General features: G+C 42.3%; 1 protein-coding gene across 1 annotated transcript; it reads right to left on the bottom strand.

The window, feature by feature from the left end:
- Positions 1-1387: 1387 nt before the first annotated feature.
- EDN1 (endothelin 1) lies at positions 1388-10180 on the bottom strand. Its single transcript, XM_034429150.3, has 5 exons — positions 9604-10180; positions 7197-7350; positions 5324-5482; positions 3859-3972; positions 1388-2745 (listed from the first exon to the last, which is right to left on the bottom strand). The coding sequence occupies exons 1-5, from the start codon at positions 9665-9667 to the stop codon at positions 2604-2606; spliced, it is 633 nt and encodes a 210-aa protein (XP_034285041.2). The 5' UTR covers positions 9668-10180; the 3' UTR covers positions 1388-2603.
- Between the last annotated feature and the right edge of the window lie 6109 nt (positions 10181-16289).

The following is a 16289-nucleotide window of genomic DNA, read 5'->3' as shown; positions in this document are numbered from 1 at the left end:
ACACACCAACAACCCACAACAAGCTGCCTCCATTTTTGGCTGAAAAAGACAACAACAATAAAAACCCTTGTCAATATTACTAGTGCTAACATTACTAATTACCTGGGACAGTTAGGAGTTACCAGAGATTGTTTTGGAAATGTTGTGGGAATCAAAAAATAAGAGAAGGCAGGCCTACAGATCCCTCTCCTTCCCCACTCCAAGCATTCTGCCATGAGGATATGTTCAGCTCCACCCTGCCTTCCTTGGGAAGTATCACACAAAAGACTTTACTTTGCAGTGACTGCTTTTACTAGCAGCTCCATCAAGGATGTCTTGAAGAGCATTGTTTATTTATTTTATTTTATTTATTTATTTGTCAAGAACGTATTAGGTAATTTATATAATTATAATTATATGAATTGAATACATAAAATAAATACAAGTAGAGGAAACATTAGGACAGGGACGGTAGGCACACTGGAGCTCTTATGCATGCCCCTTACAGACTTCTTAGGAATGAGGTGAGGTCAACAGTAGACAGTCTTAGGTTAAAATTTTGGGGGTTTTGGGATGAAACCATGGAGTCAGGTAGTGTATTCCAGGCATTGACCACTCAGTTGCTGAAGTCATATTTTTTGCAATCGCATTTGGAGCAGTTCACTCACAATTATGAGTTGGTTGAACAACTCCTTCTTCATTTCCCTATGTGTAGTTCCTTGAAGCTGAGTCAATCAAATGTTTTGTGGGCTCCCCAGACTAATTCAGCCAAGAGACAGCTTATATGTGTTTTAGTTCAGAGTAGGAGTCTGACCGCCTTCTTCATGAGTAAACACAATTTGTTTTATTCTTCACAGTTTACAGGTAGTCCTTGACTTACAACCATTCCTTTAGCAACCGTTCAAAGTTACAATGGTTAAAATTCTTGGCAACCTTGTTTGTAAGTCACCTGTAACTACCTGTACCAGGGGTTGTAATTTCAAGAGACTGTTTAGGTTGCCAGTATTGTAGATATACATCATTTAGACATAAATTATGCATGAACACCAATTTGCGTTGATATTTCCACCAATCATTAACCCAAGTGATATGTATTTGTTTTATGAGGTTGTATATTAAAGTTAATTCCAAGTCTGTTATACCATTGTTTAATGTCTGATATATGGTACCCATTCTTGTCTGAAGTACTTACAAGGAACATTAGGTAATGCAATTTAGATGATCCAAGAATGGAATAAAACATTTTGTTTCCTAAGACTCAATTCAAATTGGGTACTTGCAAGAAGAATACGATATGTGGTCCATATATGAGCATGAAATCTTGTAGCAATGGAAAATACTAGCTTGATGAAAGTGAACAAGCAATGTTAAGAGTATTAAAAAGAAATTCGATAGACTATAAAAGAGACTGAATAGTTCAAAATATTTATTTCTAGTATATTTACCTTAACAGGCATAAAGAATTTTCCAATTTCATACAGAAATTTATTAAAACATATAAACATATAGACCAATATGGCCTGTTTCAATATAAGTTCAACATAGTAAATATAATTTACACCCGCCTGAATATAAATATAATATATAATGGTAAAGAGCACATCATACAAAATATGATCCAGAAATAGTATACAGAAAATTTATCATATAGATAAATCCATTGCTATTCATGTTTGCTCCGGATAAGCCTTTGATCTTAGTTTTAAACTAGCTTTGTCTTCAAATTTTATTTATAGAGAAAACTAGACAGCACAACCTCTTAGTACAACTTGGGTCATCCAATTCATGTTTCACTCAATGGCACTAAATTTTGTTGTTTTCATATATACTGAACTTCATGTATTAACAATCCTTTATCACTCCAATTCTAACTCTAACACTCTTTTAAAAATATGATCCCCTGAAAAATAGTGAGATCTATTTTCTCAAATGACATTATATATTTGGGATGAAGGCAATTTATTTCATTCCCTTACCACCAGATTGTAGACAAACATAATCTGCAATCCTGAAAATCTAAAACTAAATTAACCAAACTATAGGCAATCATGATTAAAGGTAAAAAAGGTTGAAGCCAACACTCAAAACTCACAAAATAGTTGTAATGTTAGTTTGGCAAGAGTGCAATTCAGAGCATATGAGGTAGACCTGTAATTTAGAATATGTGCCTCAATCAAAATAGCAGAGTTATTTGGTCTTTAATCAGGGTTGGAGCTAAGGCATCTTCTCTTTCAAATCTTGGTCTTTCCATTTTTGATCTGGCTTTGGGTTATACTGTGGCTGAACCCTGACAAATCAAAGGAGCTGATGCTTTAAATGTTACTCTCTTTTTGGAGCTGGGACCCAAACATGTCCATTCTTCGTTTGACAGTCTTTAAAGGAATTGATTGAGAAGATTTTCTTTGACCCACTGAATTCCAATAAGATGCCAGTCTTTATCTGTTTTGTCATCAGTCTGAATGGAATATCTATGTGGGCTCTCCTTTACTTTAGAGAGTTAATATTTAGATCGACTTTCCTTGATCTTTTCCTGAAGTGGAATGTTGAGAAGCCAAAACAAAGCCTCAGCAAAGCTTTGTCAGAAAGTCTTGCTGACTTGAGGATTAGGTTTGGTGATCTTTCCACTACGATGTCATTTTCAGACTTTGCCAGATGTTCTGTTTTTCGTATGTCCGGTTATGCTTCAGCTGCTTTCGTTTGTGCAGCTTGCTTACCAGTTTGGCAATACTGGAAGAAGCTTTGATGCTGTTTCGAAGAGTATCCAACCTGCAGAAATAGAAGAGAACTCATCAATTTAAATGATCAAATATGTTGGTGTCTGTATAGCTACAGATGTCACATATGCTAATTTTCTTAGTCACATGAGCATTTAATTAATTATCATTTTTTTGGAAATACAAATTCTTTAATCTCTATAACCCAGAGTTATATACACCCAAAGGTATAATATTATTTTTCATACTACTGTTGGAGATGTTATGCAAGGCATATAATATAAATTCACATACTCTTGCAGCATTCAAATTTACCTCATTTTGGAAAGAAGTTTAGGACGTAAATAAAATATTAATATAATATTTGACAACTGGATGGACTCAGAGCAACAAGTGCCTTGTTGGAAGAGTTAAAGAGGCTGGGGACAGGTCATTCAGAAAAAAATCTATTTATGGAATGACTAAGAGTTGACACCAATTAGATGGCATATATCGATTAATCAATTTAATCTACCAAGAAAAGGGAGATACTAAAAGTATCTACTTGCTAAACACCTTTATAGTTGACTTCTGTTAAAGCTATAGCAGAAAGGAGGTACGAATGAAACCATTCACACCATATGCAACCACAATGTCCACATGCAAAATTAAAAAGAAGCCTCTGGGAAGTATGACATTATCATCTATAAGTAACAAAACCCCATTATAATGGAATAGCTAAAAGGGGGCAGATGGTTATTAACAAACATTCATTAAATGAAGGCCATCTCCTTGGGTGATTTGCATAACAATATGAATTGTGCCATTCACATTTTTATGCAGATGACTTTAATTGGTGCAGAAAATTGGTCAGTTCCCTGCAGAGGTTCTTGGCTCAAGATCTGGTAAATTGAGTTTCATTGTATATGGAGAACAGTACATTGATATCTTAACTAAAAATGCTTCACATTGGGGACAAGCCCTCTGCCAAGTCAATCAAAGGGAAATTACGCAGCTATAAAATGTCCATTTCCAAGAACTGAAATCAGCTGCATAAACCAGTTAAGAAAATGCAGAGTCGGCATAGCTTCCATTGGGGGAAAAAAAGAAAAAACTTTCACTTGAGATTTTATGTATTCTGTTGTGGAATGCAGTACATTTACAGAAGTGGAAAGGACAATTTTACCTCTTCATTTTCTTGCTTTCAGCCAGTTGATGAAATGTACACTTGAGTCCAAGTCCTTTGCAATCTCTCCCTTTAAACAAATGTTTCCATTCCTTCTCTGTAGTGGACTGAGATCTGTTCATATCAATTTAAAAAAAAGGTGCAGCTGTGAGAAACATTCACATTTCTTGCACATACTGTAGCACGTTTATTAAAGCTTAACCTTATTCTTCCTCAATGACTTTATCTTTACAACGTTCATTCATTCATTTAACTGGTCAGATTTAGACACCCTATATGGTGTAGGGATTGTGAAGCAAGAGTTAGGATTCTACCCGGTTTGACTCTACCAAGGCCACAGAAGTTTAGTGGGTGACTCTGGGCCTTTCATCCTGCTCAGCCCAACCTGTCCCATAAAGTTATAGAGGAATAAGTTTGAAGGAAGGATTGTACATGTGCCAATTTCAGGTTTTGAGGAAAGGAAGGATATAAATCTAATAAATGAATATCCTGGTGTTCTCCAGGATCTCATATCACTATCTTTTCCCCCGTTTCCTCAAAATAACTCTACCGAGTAGAATAAATTGAGAGGGTAACTAACTCAAAGCCACAAAATGAGCTCCCACGGCTGGTTCATTTTTAACACCTTAATCGCATTGATTTAGTTTGTGGGTCTCCAAACTTGGCAACGTTAAGACTTATGGACTTCAACTCCCAGAATTCCTCAGTCAGCCAAACCCCTGGATTTATTGAAGAAAATATCCAAGATCAGAGAGAACCATCCCATGTCTTTCAAATGTTGGGAGCTGCACTCTGATAGACCCTATCATTAATCGTACTGACTGGGAATGATGATATTTGAAGTCCAAAAGAGGATATCGGTTGCCAGTCCCTGCTCAAAATCCTCCATATGGTATCATGTCTAAATACAGACTAGCACCCTAATGCTAGTTGAACATGATAAACTTTAATGACACCCTGTTTCTTTAGATCAGGGGTCTGCAATCTTTAAACACTCAAAGAGCCATTTGGACCTGTTTCCTACAGGAAAAAAAAAACACCGGGAGCCACAAAACCCTTCCCGTGCCTGACTATTTCTTGAGTGGCCACAAAGCTAGCATATGTAGTTGAATTAAACATTCTGTTTTCTTCTGAAACTTTTCTTTTCTCGGATTTATCCATGGTTGGCCTACCAGGGGTTGAAAAGTTCAGTAAATAGCATGCTTGCGGGTGTCACACATTGGCGGCGCATATTTTGAGTGACAGGGAGCCACAGCAGAGGGGTGAAAGAGCCACATGTGGCTCCAGAGCCGCAGGTTACTGACCCCTGCTTTAGATGCTTCAAAGCCTTTGGTCACTTAATTGATATCACCACAAATGTTAGGCTATGGTAACTCAGATATTTAGAGATGAAGTAGATATATGGGGATCCAATTTATAATCCATTCATTATAGGCTAGATAGAAGAAAGCAAAAGAAAATTTACCTGTGCTCTGTTCCTGGCTGACAAAAGTTCATACACTTCTTGTCTTTCAGGCTAGCACAGTGGCATCTGCTGTGAGATGGCTGAAGTGTCTCAAGCGGTAAATCTTTTAGGGATCTTCTGGTTCGAGAAAGGCTTCCAAGCCCATAGGGCACAATCCGCCTGTAATGAAAAAAAAATATTGAATGAGTAACATGTGGTCTCCCAATTATTCCTAGACTACAACTCCCATCATCCCTCACTGCTGGCAGAATCTGATTGGAATTACAGTTTGGTATGAAACACCTGGTTTTACCAAGCTCCATACGCACAGTTACCTTGAGGCCTATCTCAGTTCGAACGTCTAATAATTTTGCACCGTTAATATCCTCTTACCGAAGAAGCCCCCTCAAGCTCCCTCACACACTGTGGGTAGACCTCCTTTAAGCCAAATAATTAAAGCAGGATTGGTATGCGCTAGCAGCAGATGGCGGCGTTCAAATACATTTCAGCACGCTTATCAAGGATTACACAACACGATTTGTCTGATAGCGACCTGTCTTTGCCTTGCCTTTGCTAATTTGATTAACTGCAGTTCTGCCTGACATGCTGCTAATGCAGTAGAGTCCCATAGGAGAACGCTGTGGCCAGGTTTTGTCTTTGCAAACTTTGCTCATGGTGTACCAAGCTAATTTCAGTTTAATATTACAAAATGAACCAATTAAAATCAGATTTCATGCATGAGAGCAAATAGCTGAGCTTGTTTGAACAGTGCTGTGCTATCAAATTAAGGGTGCAATGTGGCACCCTTAAATTCATAGCTACGAAGGTCCAGATTGCAAATGTACAAACTGCTTAGAAGCGAGCAGAATGCAACTGTATTAGATGTAGAGACCAAACTATAAGAATTATGTTAATACAGGTAGTCCTCGACTTACAACAGTTCATTTAGTGACTGTTCAAAGTTACAACGGCACTGAAAAAAAGTTGACGTATGACCGTTTTTCACTCTTATGACCACTGCAGCATCCCCATGGTCACATGATCCAAATTCAGACACTTGGCAACTGACTCATATTTATGACGGTTGCAATATTTTGGGGTCATGTGATCCCCTTTTGCAAGCTTTTGGCAAGCAAAGTCAATGGGGAAGCCAGCTTCACTTAACCGCCATGTTGAGAATTTAACCACTGCAGTGATTCACTTAAAAACTGTGGCAGGATAGGTCATAAAATGGGGCAAAACTCCCTTAACAAACATCTTACTTAGCAACAGAAATTTCGGGCTCAATTGTGGTCGTAAATCAAGGACTCTCTGTACTTACGTTGCCAGGAAAACAGTTCCATGATGTGAACTTGTTACCCTAACACACTTATTTTTACACACGCTTATTCTAACCTGGTACTCCCCAGTTCACTGAACTACAACACCCATCGCCACAATCAGTATGATGGGATTCATAATCCAACATATCTGGATTTGGAACAAATTTTGGATCTGGAACACATTTTCTTTGAAGTGCTAGGAGCAAGCAACTAACAGCGGTTTCCCCAAGATTATCTTAAATGCAATTAGACTTCCCATTTGTGGGGCTTCGGATCTGGCTGATACTTTAGATCAAGGGTCTCCAACCTTGGCAACTTTAAGACTTGTGGACTTCAACTCCCAGAATTCCTCAGCCAGCAAAGCTGGCTGAGGAATTCTAGGAGTTGAAGTCCACAAGTCTTAAAAGTTGTCAAGGTTGGAGACCCCTGCTTGAGATAGCAATTTGGCCAGATAAAAAGAAGGGATGTGCTGAGCTCGCCTTAACAGAGGAATCCTAGATTTAATTAAACACAGCCCCGGAGCGATAAAAACTACATTAATGGCTTAGGGCCAAGGAGGAGGCCGTACTTACTCCGGAGTGTTAATCCAGATGATGTCCAGGTGGCAGAAATAGACGCATTCTTTATCCATCATGGAATAACAGGAGCAACGCTTCACCCTGCGCGGCGGCGAGGGGGCGCTCGCGGGCTGCTTGGTGGCTTCCACCCAGGCACCGACCGCTGCATCTGAGGAGGCGGGGGGAAAAACCGTCGCTGAGCGAGACCAGGGCAGAAGAGGTCGGAAGCAAGAGGCGTGGGGTGGGGGAAGAGCCGGCTCTGACTAGCAGAGACTTGGGGAAGCCTGTGATGCAGTTCCCGTTGCCGCAGCTTTGACAACTGCACGTGGCTCCTCGCTGAGCGACCCGCGTCATTAAGAAACGCAAAGACCAGACCGGGAAATGAAATTAAAAAAAAAAAACCGGGCTAGTCCGCGGCCGCCGGTTTGAAACCGAAACGCCCTTTTCCGTTCCGATCGTCCCTCGAAGCCAACCAAGCTGTCTCTACGGCAGGGGTCTCCAACCTTGGCAACTTTTAAGCCTGGCGGACTTCAACTCCCAGAATTCCCCAGCCAGCCTTGCTCTGCTTTGCTGGCGGGGGAATTCTGGGAGTTGAAGTCCGCCAGGCTTAAAAGTTGCCAAGGTTGGAGACCCCTGCTGTACGGGGTTGACGGGGGCTCTGGCTGCAAAGGCGAGCGTGGCGCCCAGGTGTTAACTTAGAAATCTATTCTATTCAGCGCTTCCGAGCCCCTAGGCGGCGTGGTTCATGGGAAATGTAGTCCCAAATAGTTTTCAGGAAAGTGGATTGACTAACTCTACGAGCATAAGCAAACGAGATGGGGGAGGTGAGGAAACCCCTTTCCTGTCTAGGGAGATTCTCCGTCATCCAGGTCGTGGTTGTCCCAAAAGTGCATTTTTTTTTCTTCAAGAGGCAACTGGACTTTCTGGTTTTCCTTTGAAGACGTTTCGCTTCTCACCCAAGAAGCTTCTTCAGTTCTGACTGGATGGCGGGGGAATGAGGTTGGAAGGATGTGTTTTGACTTCCCCACCATCCAGTCAGAGCTGAAGAAGCTTCTTGGGTGAGAAGCGAAACATCTTCAAAGGAAACCCAGAAAGCCCAGTTGCCTCTTGGGGGGAAAAAAAATGCACCTTTGGGACCCTGTCCAGTCCAGTTGTTGAAGCCCGGGCGCTTTCATGGGATCGCCCAAATTTTAGACGTTCGCCCTCAAAACCCACCGGGATTGCAATTCCCCAAATGGCAAACCAGCACTTGTGAATGATGCGGGGGTTGAGGAAAGGCCATCCGAACTCGCGGCTCGATGGCGAAGAGGGAAATTGCTTCAACTGGGAAAGCAGGGGAGTTAGTAACCTCTACCTGGCACGACACGATAAATTTTAAATCGTGGTTTTACGTATCACAGTGGTTAAACCCAAGCCAAGCAAAACACATTCTGCCTCCAAGAGGTACGAGCCATGCCATCGCGTTAACCTACGATTGTTTTAGTGCGGCGTATAGAATAGAATAGAATTCTTTATTGGCCGAGTGTGATTGGACACACAAGGAATTTGTCTTTGGTGCATAAGCTCTCAGCGCGCATAAGGAAAATATCATAATACATAAGGAGAGTATCGTACGAATTGCAACCGTAGTGGCTTGTTCACGGCTGGTTTCTGGTTTAGCGCGTTTGGGGGGGGGTGGATCGCAAGCTGAGGGTGCCAGTTTTAAACCCATTTACCTCGCCTTCTTTCAATCAATGGATTTAAAGGAGGCGCTCTCTTAATTGTTTGGAGCCCTTGGGTGCTCTCTGAGCTTGGTTGCTTGTTTTCAGACGTTTCATGACCCGATTAGGTAACATCATCAGCGCTCTTGAGTGTTGGGTTTGCTAGTGAATGTGAAGTCCCTTTAATTCTACTTAGGGATTGTCCAACCGGCTCTCAGTCGCCCGCACAAGGGTCCCAAGATTTTGTTGCCTGAATCTCTAAACTGTCCAACTCTTGAATCATCCCTCTGGCTAATCGCCTAGAGAGCTAGTGAATCCAGCAAGCAGAACCGTTCCTACCACCGCCCTCCTTGGAAGTATTTCTTTAAAAGAATTCTACTGCTAAAACTTACTCCCCGGTAAGCCTCAAGCCAGGTAAGCCAAATTCGCAGATCCCGCCACCTCTCAAGAGCACATTTCGCCTGCGGGATCGAACCTAGGACCAGCTGTTAACGATTTCGGATGAATCGCCTTGAGGACCGGTCCCCCGGAGTCCTGGAGTTGCCCTTTGGCGAGGCTAAGCAAGCGCCTGACCTGGCTGGGGGGGAGAACGCTTTGGACCACAGAGCATCCGAGTTTCGCAGTCTTCCTTGGACGGATGCAGTCTATCGGCCCAAAGCCCAACCTGGGCTAAATCCATCTGCAGAAGAATTGAGAAATTCAAAAGGATCCTTTCAACTTACCGGCGTGTTGAGCTGCCTGGTTGATCACAAAAAGCAAGGGAAGGATCATCCGCGTGTAATCCATCCCGACGGTTCCTCCGGCTAACCCAGGGGCGGGCAGTGCGAAGATAATGCCTTATTAAACCCGCTTTAGTCCCGAGGCAAGTTGCAGGCGAGCACGACCGTCCGATCGCTCGATCCCCCCCTCCAAAAGCCACCGAGCTAAGACCCTGGCCGCAGTCCGCTAAGGCAGCCGCGAGAGGCAGGCTGGGCGCAAAGAGGAGGGCTCGTGGAGCAGGTGGGCAGGCGCTGCTTTCTTCCAGCGAGGCTCCTCGAGCGCTTCTGGCTACGGTCGGACTCTCGGCGGCTCCTTTTATACGCACCCCCGGAGAGCGGCGTAAACAAAACCCGACTTTGTTATGTTATTGTGTTATTAGTCACCCGGAGTCAACGTGCAGGAGAAGATAAGGGCAGGCTGGAAAGGAAGCCGCTGCAAGCTTCAGAGAGGCAGACGCCGTCTGGCAGCGCTACACAGGAAAATAAATACGCGGCGCGGACTTTTAGGAAAAGAAGACTCCCGAGAGCCAAGGGCACCTTCGACGCTTTGCCCACAGGGGGCGCCCTGCTCGCCAGAACCACGGCAGGTCCCCTTCCCCCCCCCCTAATTTGTATAGTGAATTCTTTCTGGTGCAGAATTGAGCAATAAGGAGCCTAATTTATTTATTTATTTATTTTATTGCAATTTATATGCCGCCCTTCTCCAGAAGGACTCAGGGCGGCTTACAAGATAAAAATTCAACAATATGCATTCAATATAAATTAAAATCCAATTAAAATTAATTAAAATGATTACAATGTAAAAAAAAAAAACCGTCAATGGGTCAGTCCATTTGATAAAAGAGCCACGTCTTCAGTTCGGGGCGGAAGGAGAGGAGGTCGGGGGGCTGTCCTAAGCCCGGTGGGCAAATCGTTCCAGAGGGTCGGCGCTCCCACAAGAGAACGCTTTCCCCCTGGGGGCCGCCAGCTGACATTGTCTGACTGACGGCACCCTGAGGAGGCCCGCTCTGTGAGAGCGCACAGGACGATGGGAGGATGGCAGAAGATGGTCCTGCAAGTACCCCGGGCCTAATGATATCTTTCCTTTATTAAGCACCCACACATTTTTTTTAAAAAAAAAAAATCTGCGCCTTGACAAAATGTTCATCAGTTGATTGCAAAAAGGCCCATGGATAGAGTAGGCTGATGCATTATGACATCTTCGGTTCTTGGGAAGAACTTGATGTATAGGAAGGCTGACACTAGCTAAAGAACTGGCAGCCGTTCGCGTTCTTGTGAAAAGGCTAATAATAACATCCTGCAACAATACCTTTAATATTAAGAGCCATGGTGGCACAGGGGTTAGAGTGCAGCATTGCAGGCTAACTCTGCTGACTGCCAGCAGTTCAATCCTGACCGGCTCAGGACTGAAATGAGGACCCAGATTGTTGGGGGCAATATGCCGACTCTGTAAAACCGCTTAAAGGTAAAGGTAAAGGTTCCCCTCGCACATATGTGCTAGTCGTTCCCGACTCTAGGGGGCGGTGCTCATCTCCGTTTCAAAGCCAAAGAGCCAGCACTGTCCAAAGACGTTTCCGTGGTCATGTGGCCAGCATGACTAAATGTCAAAGGCGCATGGAAAACTGTTACCTTCCCACCAAAGGTGTTCCCTATTTTTCTACTTGCATTTTTTACGTGCTTTCGAACTGCTAGGTTGGCAGAAGCTGGGACAAGTAACAGGAGCTCACCCAGTTATGCGGCATTAGGGATTCGAACCACTGAACTGCCAACCTTTCGATCTACAAGCTCAGCGTCTTAGCCACTGAGCCACCATGTATAAACTGCTTAGAAAGCTGTAAAGCACTGTGAAGCAGTTTATAAGTCTAAGTGCTGTTGGTATTAAACAGCAAGAGCTGCCTATCCCAAGTCCTTGGGAAAGGATCGGATAGGTGGGTAAATATGCTAAATCCAGTCTAAACATGAGACTGACTGTGTGACCAACCATAATAATAACAGTATTCCAACCAATTCCCAGCAACTCTGGATGGTTTAAAATTGTTAAAACATTTTATATAGAGAACAATACAAAAGACATAAAACAGCAGAAGGCAGAGGGGAACAGAAAGGAAGAAAGGGATTTCAATTACCCTCTCCAAAGGGCCCTTTAAAATCCCAGCTTGTCCATAAACTCTCTGTATTTGGGTATGCTAATAGGCATTCAACCACCCAACCTTGCATTCTTCTTTAGGAAGAATGATCATACAGCAATCATCATACTGATACAGATATCACTGTGTGAACCGACATTTACACTAAAATGAAGAATATGATTCAGAATATTGAAAAACATAATTTTCTTAAATCTGGAGGAGTTTTAAAAAAATATGTGTCTATTAATGAACGCTTAAAAGTAGGGAAGGAATGGGTAATAAAAAACCCGACTTCACGGGTTTTGAAGAATATATAGGCTGGGTCCTAGGCAGGCAGTCGGGAAAGTGTCCCAAATAAATTTTATTTGTCCAATCTGGATGGGGGGGGAAAGCACTTGTGGATCATATAATCATCAAATTGCTAACTTGGTTTGTCCCCCTGGACTCTGTGGCTTAATGAAATACCCAATTAATGACTGGGAGTAAAGATCCTTCTTTGCTGTTATCAGAGCTGTTACATTTCCAACACTTGACATGTTGCAGTTAAACACGTGATATCAGGTAACTTCCCTGTTGTGAACAGTTTCACCTGCTATTTCTTGAATAGCAAGTATAGTTAAAGGCAAAGATAAACAGACAAAGTGACAAAAATACAGTCCTTACTAGCCTGGGGCATCTGTTATTTTAAAAGAACTACCTTACCCACCAAAGATCTGGATTTTTTTTGTGGGAAGCCTTTTTTCTTGACTATTTTTGTGCTTTGAGAAATAGCTCAATTAACAGTAAACCAAAATGTATTCACTGTATCACAAAAAGCTTTCTTTGGCCAGCAAACTTTTGTTCAAGATAGAGAGACCACTTCATACTTTTCACCCCTCCTAAAAATGCCATGAACCTTTTTGGTGGGAGGGGTGGAACATGAATATTTAGTGGAGAAATTCACGTTTTCATTACATTCCATTATTTTGTTTTCGCTATTAGGTGTACAGCCTACTACTACATTTAAAAAAATTAGGAAACATGCAACTAGCCCTCCACTTTTAGTCCCACAACATATATAAATAGTTTAAATAGGAAGAAAATGATTGTTCACAGTCACAGCCACAGCCATATTATAAAAGAGGTCAAGAATCTTTCTTCATTAGGTAAAATTGTCTATATTTGCATATGTACGTTTGGAGCAGGATGACTTTTGTGATTCTGGAAGGTCTTTTAATATCTCTGTTTTGTCTTATAGATTTCTCTATGTTTTTCTGGGACCTGGACTCAAAAGCTCCCACCCTATCTAGGAAGGTTTGATCTCTCTGGTTCTTTCATCCTGTTGAGCCAGAGGACATTACAGTCCCATAATTAGAAGCCTAATCATTCAGAACTGGTGTCAGAGATAAGGGATCTCCATCATTCAGTCCTTCATTGAAGCTCCACACACCTTTTGTCCCTGGGAGCCACCTCTGTGAGGGATTAGTGGACCTTTGAAGCTCTCTCTGCAGCCCCTGTTCATCCTTTGTTGCAGACCACAAAACATATATTCTTAAACATCAAACATCTGCAGGCATTAACAGTTAATTAGCACTGCAATTTGCTCTCTACAGACAGGCATGGATTTTAACTGGGAAACGCCATTGTAAAGCTGGGTTTGGAATTGTTAGGCCTAGTACTCCAATGATGGGCATTGTTTGAGAAGTGATTTGAACTGACAGTTTTGGAAGGTCTGGCATTTTGGATTACAACCTTGCTTCAACATTGGAGGAGTTGGGTCACCTGCTAGAAAGGGGCAGGGTAAAGCTCCCCATCAAATCTGGGCACTCATCCACATCAGAGAGCTTCCATGTCACGCTCTCCCTTCCCACTGCATTCTTCCAATGTTGATGAAGTTATAATTTAAAAGATGCAAGAGGGGGGAAATCTCTTATTCCAGGCATATTTGTGGATACTTATCCAATAAATCACTTAAATATCACAGCCTCAGTGCTCAGTTCTCTAATTTACACTTACCTTTCTACTAGATGATTACATTCAAGGCAGTTCATAGTTGTACAGAAAAATGCAAAGCAAATTATAACTAATCTGGAATGTCACTGAACTATATTAATAAAACAGTAGTTTACTTAGTGGCAAACCAGCATCTAAATCAAAGGTGATTTTGTAATTATAACTCTCTTTGCACAACATACTTGCCCGTGGTTTATTCAACCCAATTTTCTGGTTTTGCAAAATTATATGGGAATTACATATTTATGGCATGGCTTAAATATATGCACTAGGCTAAAATGCAGCAGGCCAACTTGTGATTCGGGCTGACGCAAGGCAAGCTATGGATTGTGCAGAAGGGGAAAATTTTCAGTTCTTTATATCTGCTGGATCTTCTCCTACAGATGCAGCGGTATGGTCACACAGACAAAGTATGAAGTTTTTCATTATTGTGGCATTGCTATTTAACTGAGATGGTAAATTATTCAATGCTCACTAGAGTAAAAAGTCGACTGACACATTTTAAATAATGCATTTAGTAACTAAGTGATTATGATCATTCATCAGTACAAAAACAAAGCCAGAGAAATGACACTTACAGAATTTGTGTGTATATATACACAGAAACACATACACACATAACATACAGGCAGAGTACACAGAGAGCGCTCACTTTAAGTATATTTTGGCACAATTTCTTCAATTTTCCTGTTTTTTCTGGGCATTATCTGTCAATAAGAACAGTAGGTGTCTTAGGTCCTTCCTAGAAATATAGAGAAGTGTGATCCTTTCTAATCTTATAAACTGCAATAATACATGAGCTATGGATTCAGTGTCATCATGAGCACATAGGATTTCAATAGGTTCGACACTGAAACTCTCCTTTCATACCTGTAACTGTTCTTCTCTGACTTTAAGTTGCAAGCCTAGTGAGATAGTTGGCTGTACTTTCTCTAGAACTGTGATGGCGAACCTGTGGCACACGTGCCAGAAGTGGAACGTAGCGCCCTCTCTGATGGCACGCGAGCCATCTGCCCAGTTCAGTCCTGCTGCGCATGTGCGCACCTCCCGCCAGCCAGCTGGTCTTCGGGTCTCTGCCGTGCATGTGCTGAGTGTGGGGCACATGCAGGGGGCACGTGTGCATGTGCAGGGCAAATGCGTGGGGGCAGAGCACATGTGCAGAGGGCCGCGCGTGCATTGCATTTTGGGGGTTCAGGCATGCACACGCGCTTTGGGCACTCGGTCCGGAAAAGGTTAGCCATCACTGTTCTAGAATCACCCATTTGAATACAGAACACATTGCTTTATTGTCACTTTAATACTTCGCAATAGAAAGGGTTTTTTTGTATTTACAAATAGTTGGACCATGGTGGCTCACAAGATTAGGACACTGGTGTGTCCATTAGCAGGCTTGCATTCAAGACCCAGGTGCTGCTGCATAATTGGATGGGCTCCTGTCACTCGCTTCAGCTCCTGCCATCCCAGCAGTTCGAAAGCAGGCGATCACAAGTAGATAGATGGGTAGGTACCACTTCAGTGGGCAACTTAACAGAGGTACCAAAGGAGCCCCCAACTCTGGGCAATGGTGATATCATCAGTTGATCCTTTCACCACCAAACAGCGTAGATGCTTCCAACACAGTTTTGTATTTTGTAGTGTATGACAGAGAAAAATACAAAATAGAGTTTTTATCTCATGTATTCATTGTTAAAATTTAAGTTACAGGTAGGCATGCTGAGGGGCTAACAATGTGACCTTGCACATGTTTATTAAGAAGTAGGTTCCGTTCTGTTCCATGGTATAATAGCTAGTGGTTTGAGGTCTAAGGGAGTTATGTGACATATTTTACACAAGACAATCTACTGCAGGGATGTCCAAGCTTGGCAACCTTAAGACTTGTGGAATTCCACTCCCAGAATTCCCCAACCAGCACTGGGGAATTCTAGGAGTTAAAGCAATGGTGAAATCCAATTTTTTTAACAACAGGTTCTGTGGGCGTGGCTTGGTGGGCATGGCAGGGGAAGGATATTGCAAAATCTCCATTCCCACCCCACTCTGGGGCCAGCCAGAGGTGGTATTTGCCAGCTCTCCGAACTACTCAAAATTTTGCTTCCAGTTCTCTAGAACCTGTCAGAACCTGCTGGATTTCACCTCTGAGTTAAAGTCCATGATGCCAAGATTGGACACCCCTATTCTACTGTCTGGAGGGGTGTCCCAGTCAAGTCCAATTTAAAGGTTCAGAACTATACTAAGGAAAAATAGGAATTGTGCTGTTAACCACCACCACACCAATCACTTAGGTTCTGAACTGAACTGCTCACCTCTAACAGTCTTAGTCCAACTGACTGTGGATAGCTAGATTACAGTTATATTTAGATTACGGAATTACATCCATATGTCCATGCATACCTGTAATTTAGCCTGCATTGCTTTTGTGAAATATTTGTTCCAGTTTCCACTGATGCTCTTCTGGTGATGCTTAAATGGTCACCAGATACAAATTGCATTGGAAAAAGTAATAATAAAAGAAGAAGAAAAAAGGAAGTGCGT

The sequence above is a fragment of the Pantherophis guttatus genome, chromosome 3 (assembly GCF_059756535.1).
Source record: "Pantherophis guttatus breed Tessera chromosome 3, ASM5975653v1, whole genome shotgun sequence".
Classification (NCBI taxonomy): Eukaryota; Metazoa; Chordata; class Lepidosauria; order Squamata; family Colubridae; genus Pantherophis; species Pantherophis guttatus.
The sequence above is the reverse complement of the archived record's forward strand: the minus strand, read 5'-3'. Positions and strand labels throughout refer to the sequence as shown.

Bases quoted from the DNA above. Each gene is read 5' to 3' on its own strand.
- EDN1 (XM_034429150.3), bottom strand. From the start codon at position 9,667: ATGGATTACACGCGGATGATCCTTCCCTTGCTTTTTGTGATCAACCAG. The intron at 7,351-9,603 runs GTAAGTTGAAAG...CCGCCTCCTCAG, and splicing joins CCAGGCAGCTCAACACGCCG to ATGCAGCGGTCGGTGCCTGG. The intron at 2,746-3,858 runs GTAAAATTGTCC...CTATTTCTGCAG, and splicing joins GAAAGCAAGAAAATGAAGAG to GTTGGATACTCTTCGAAACA.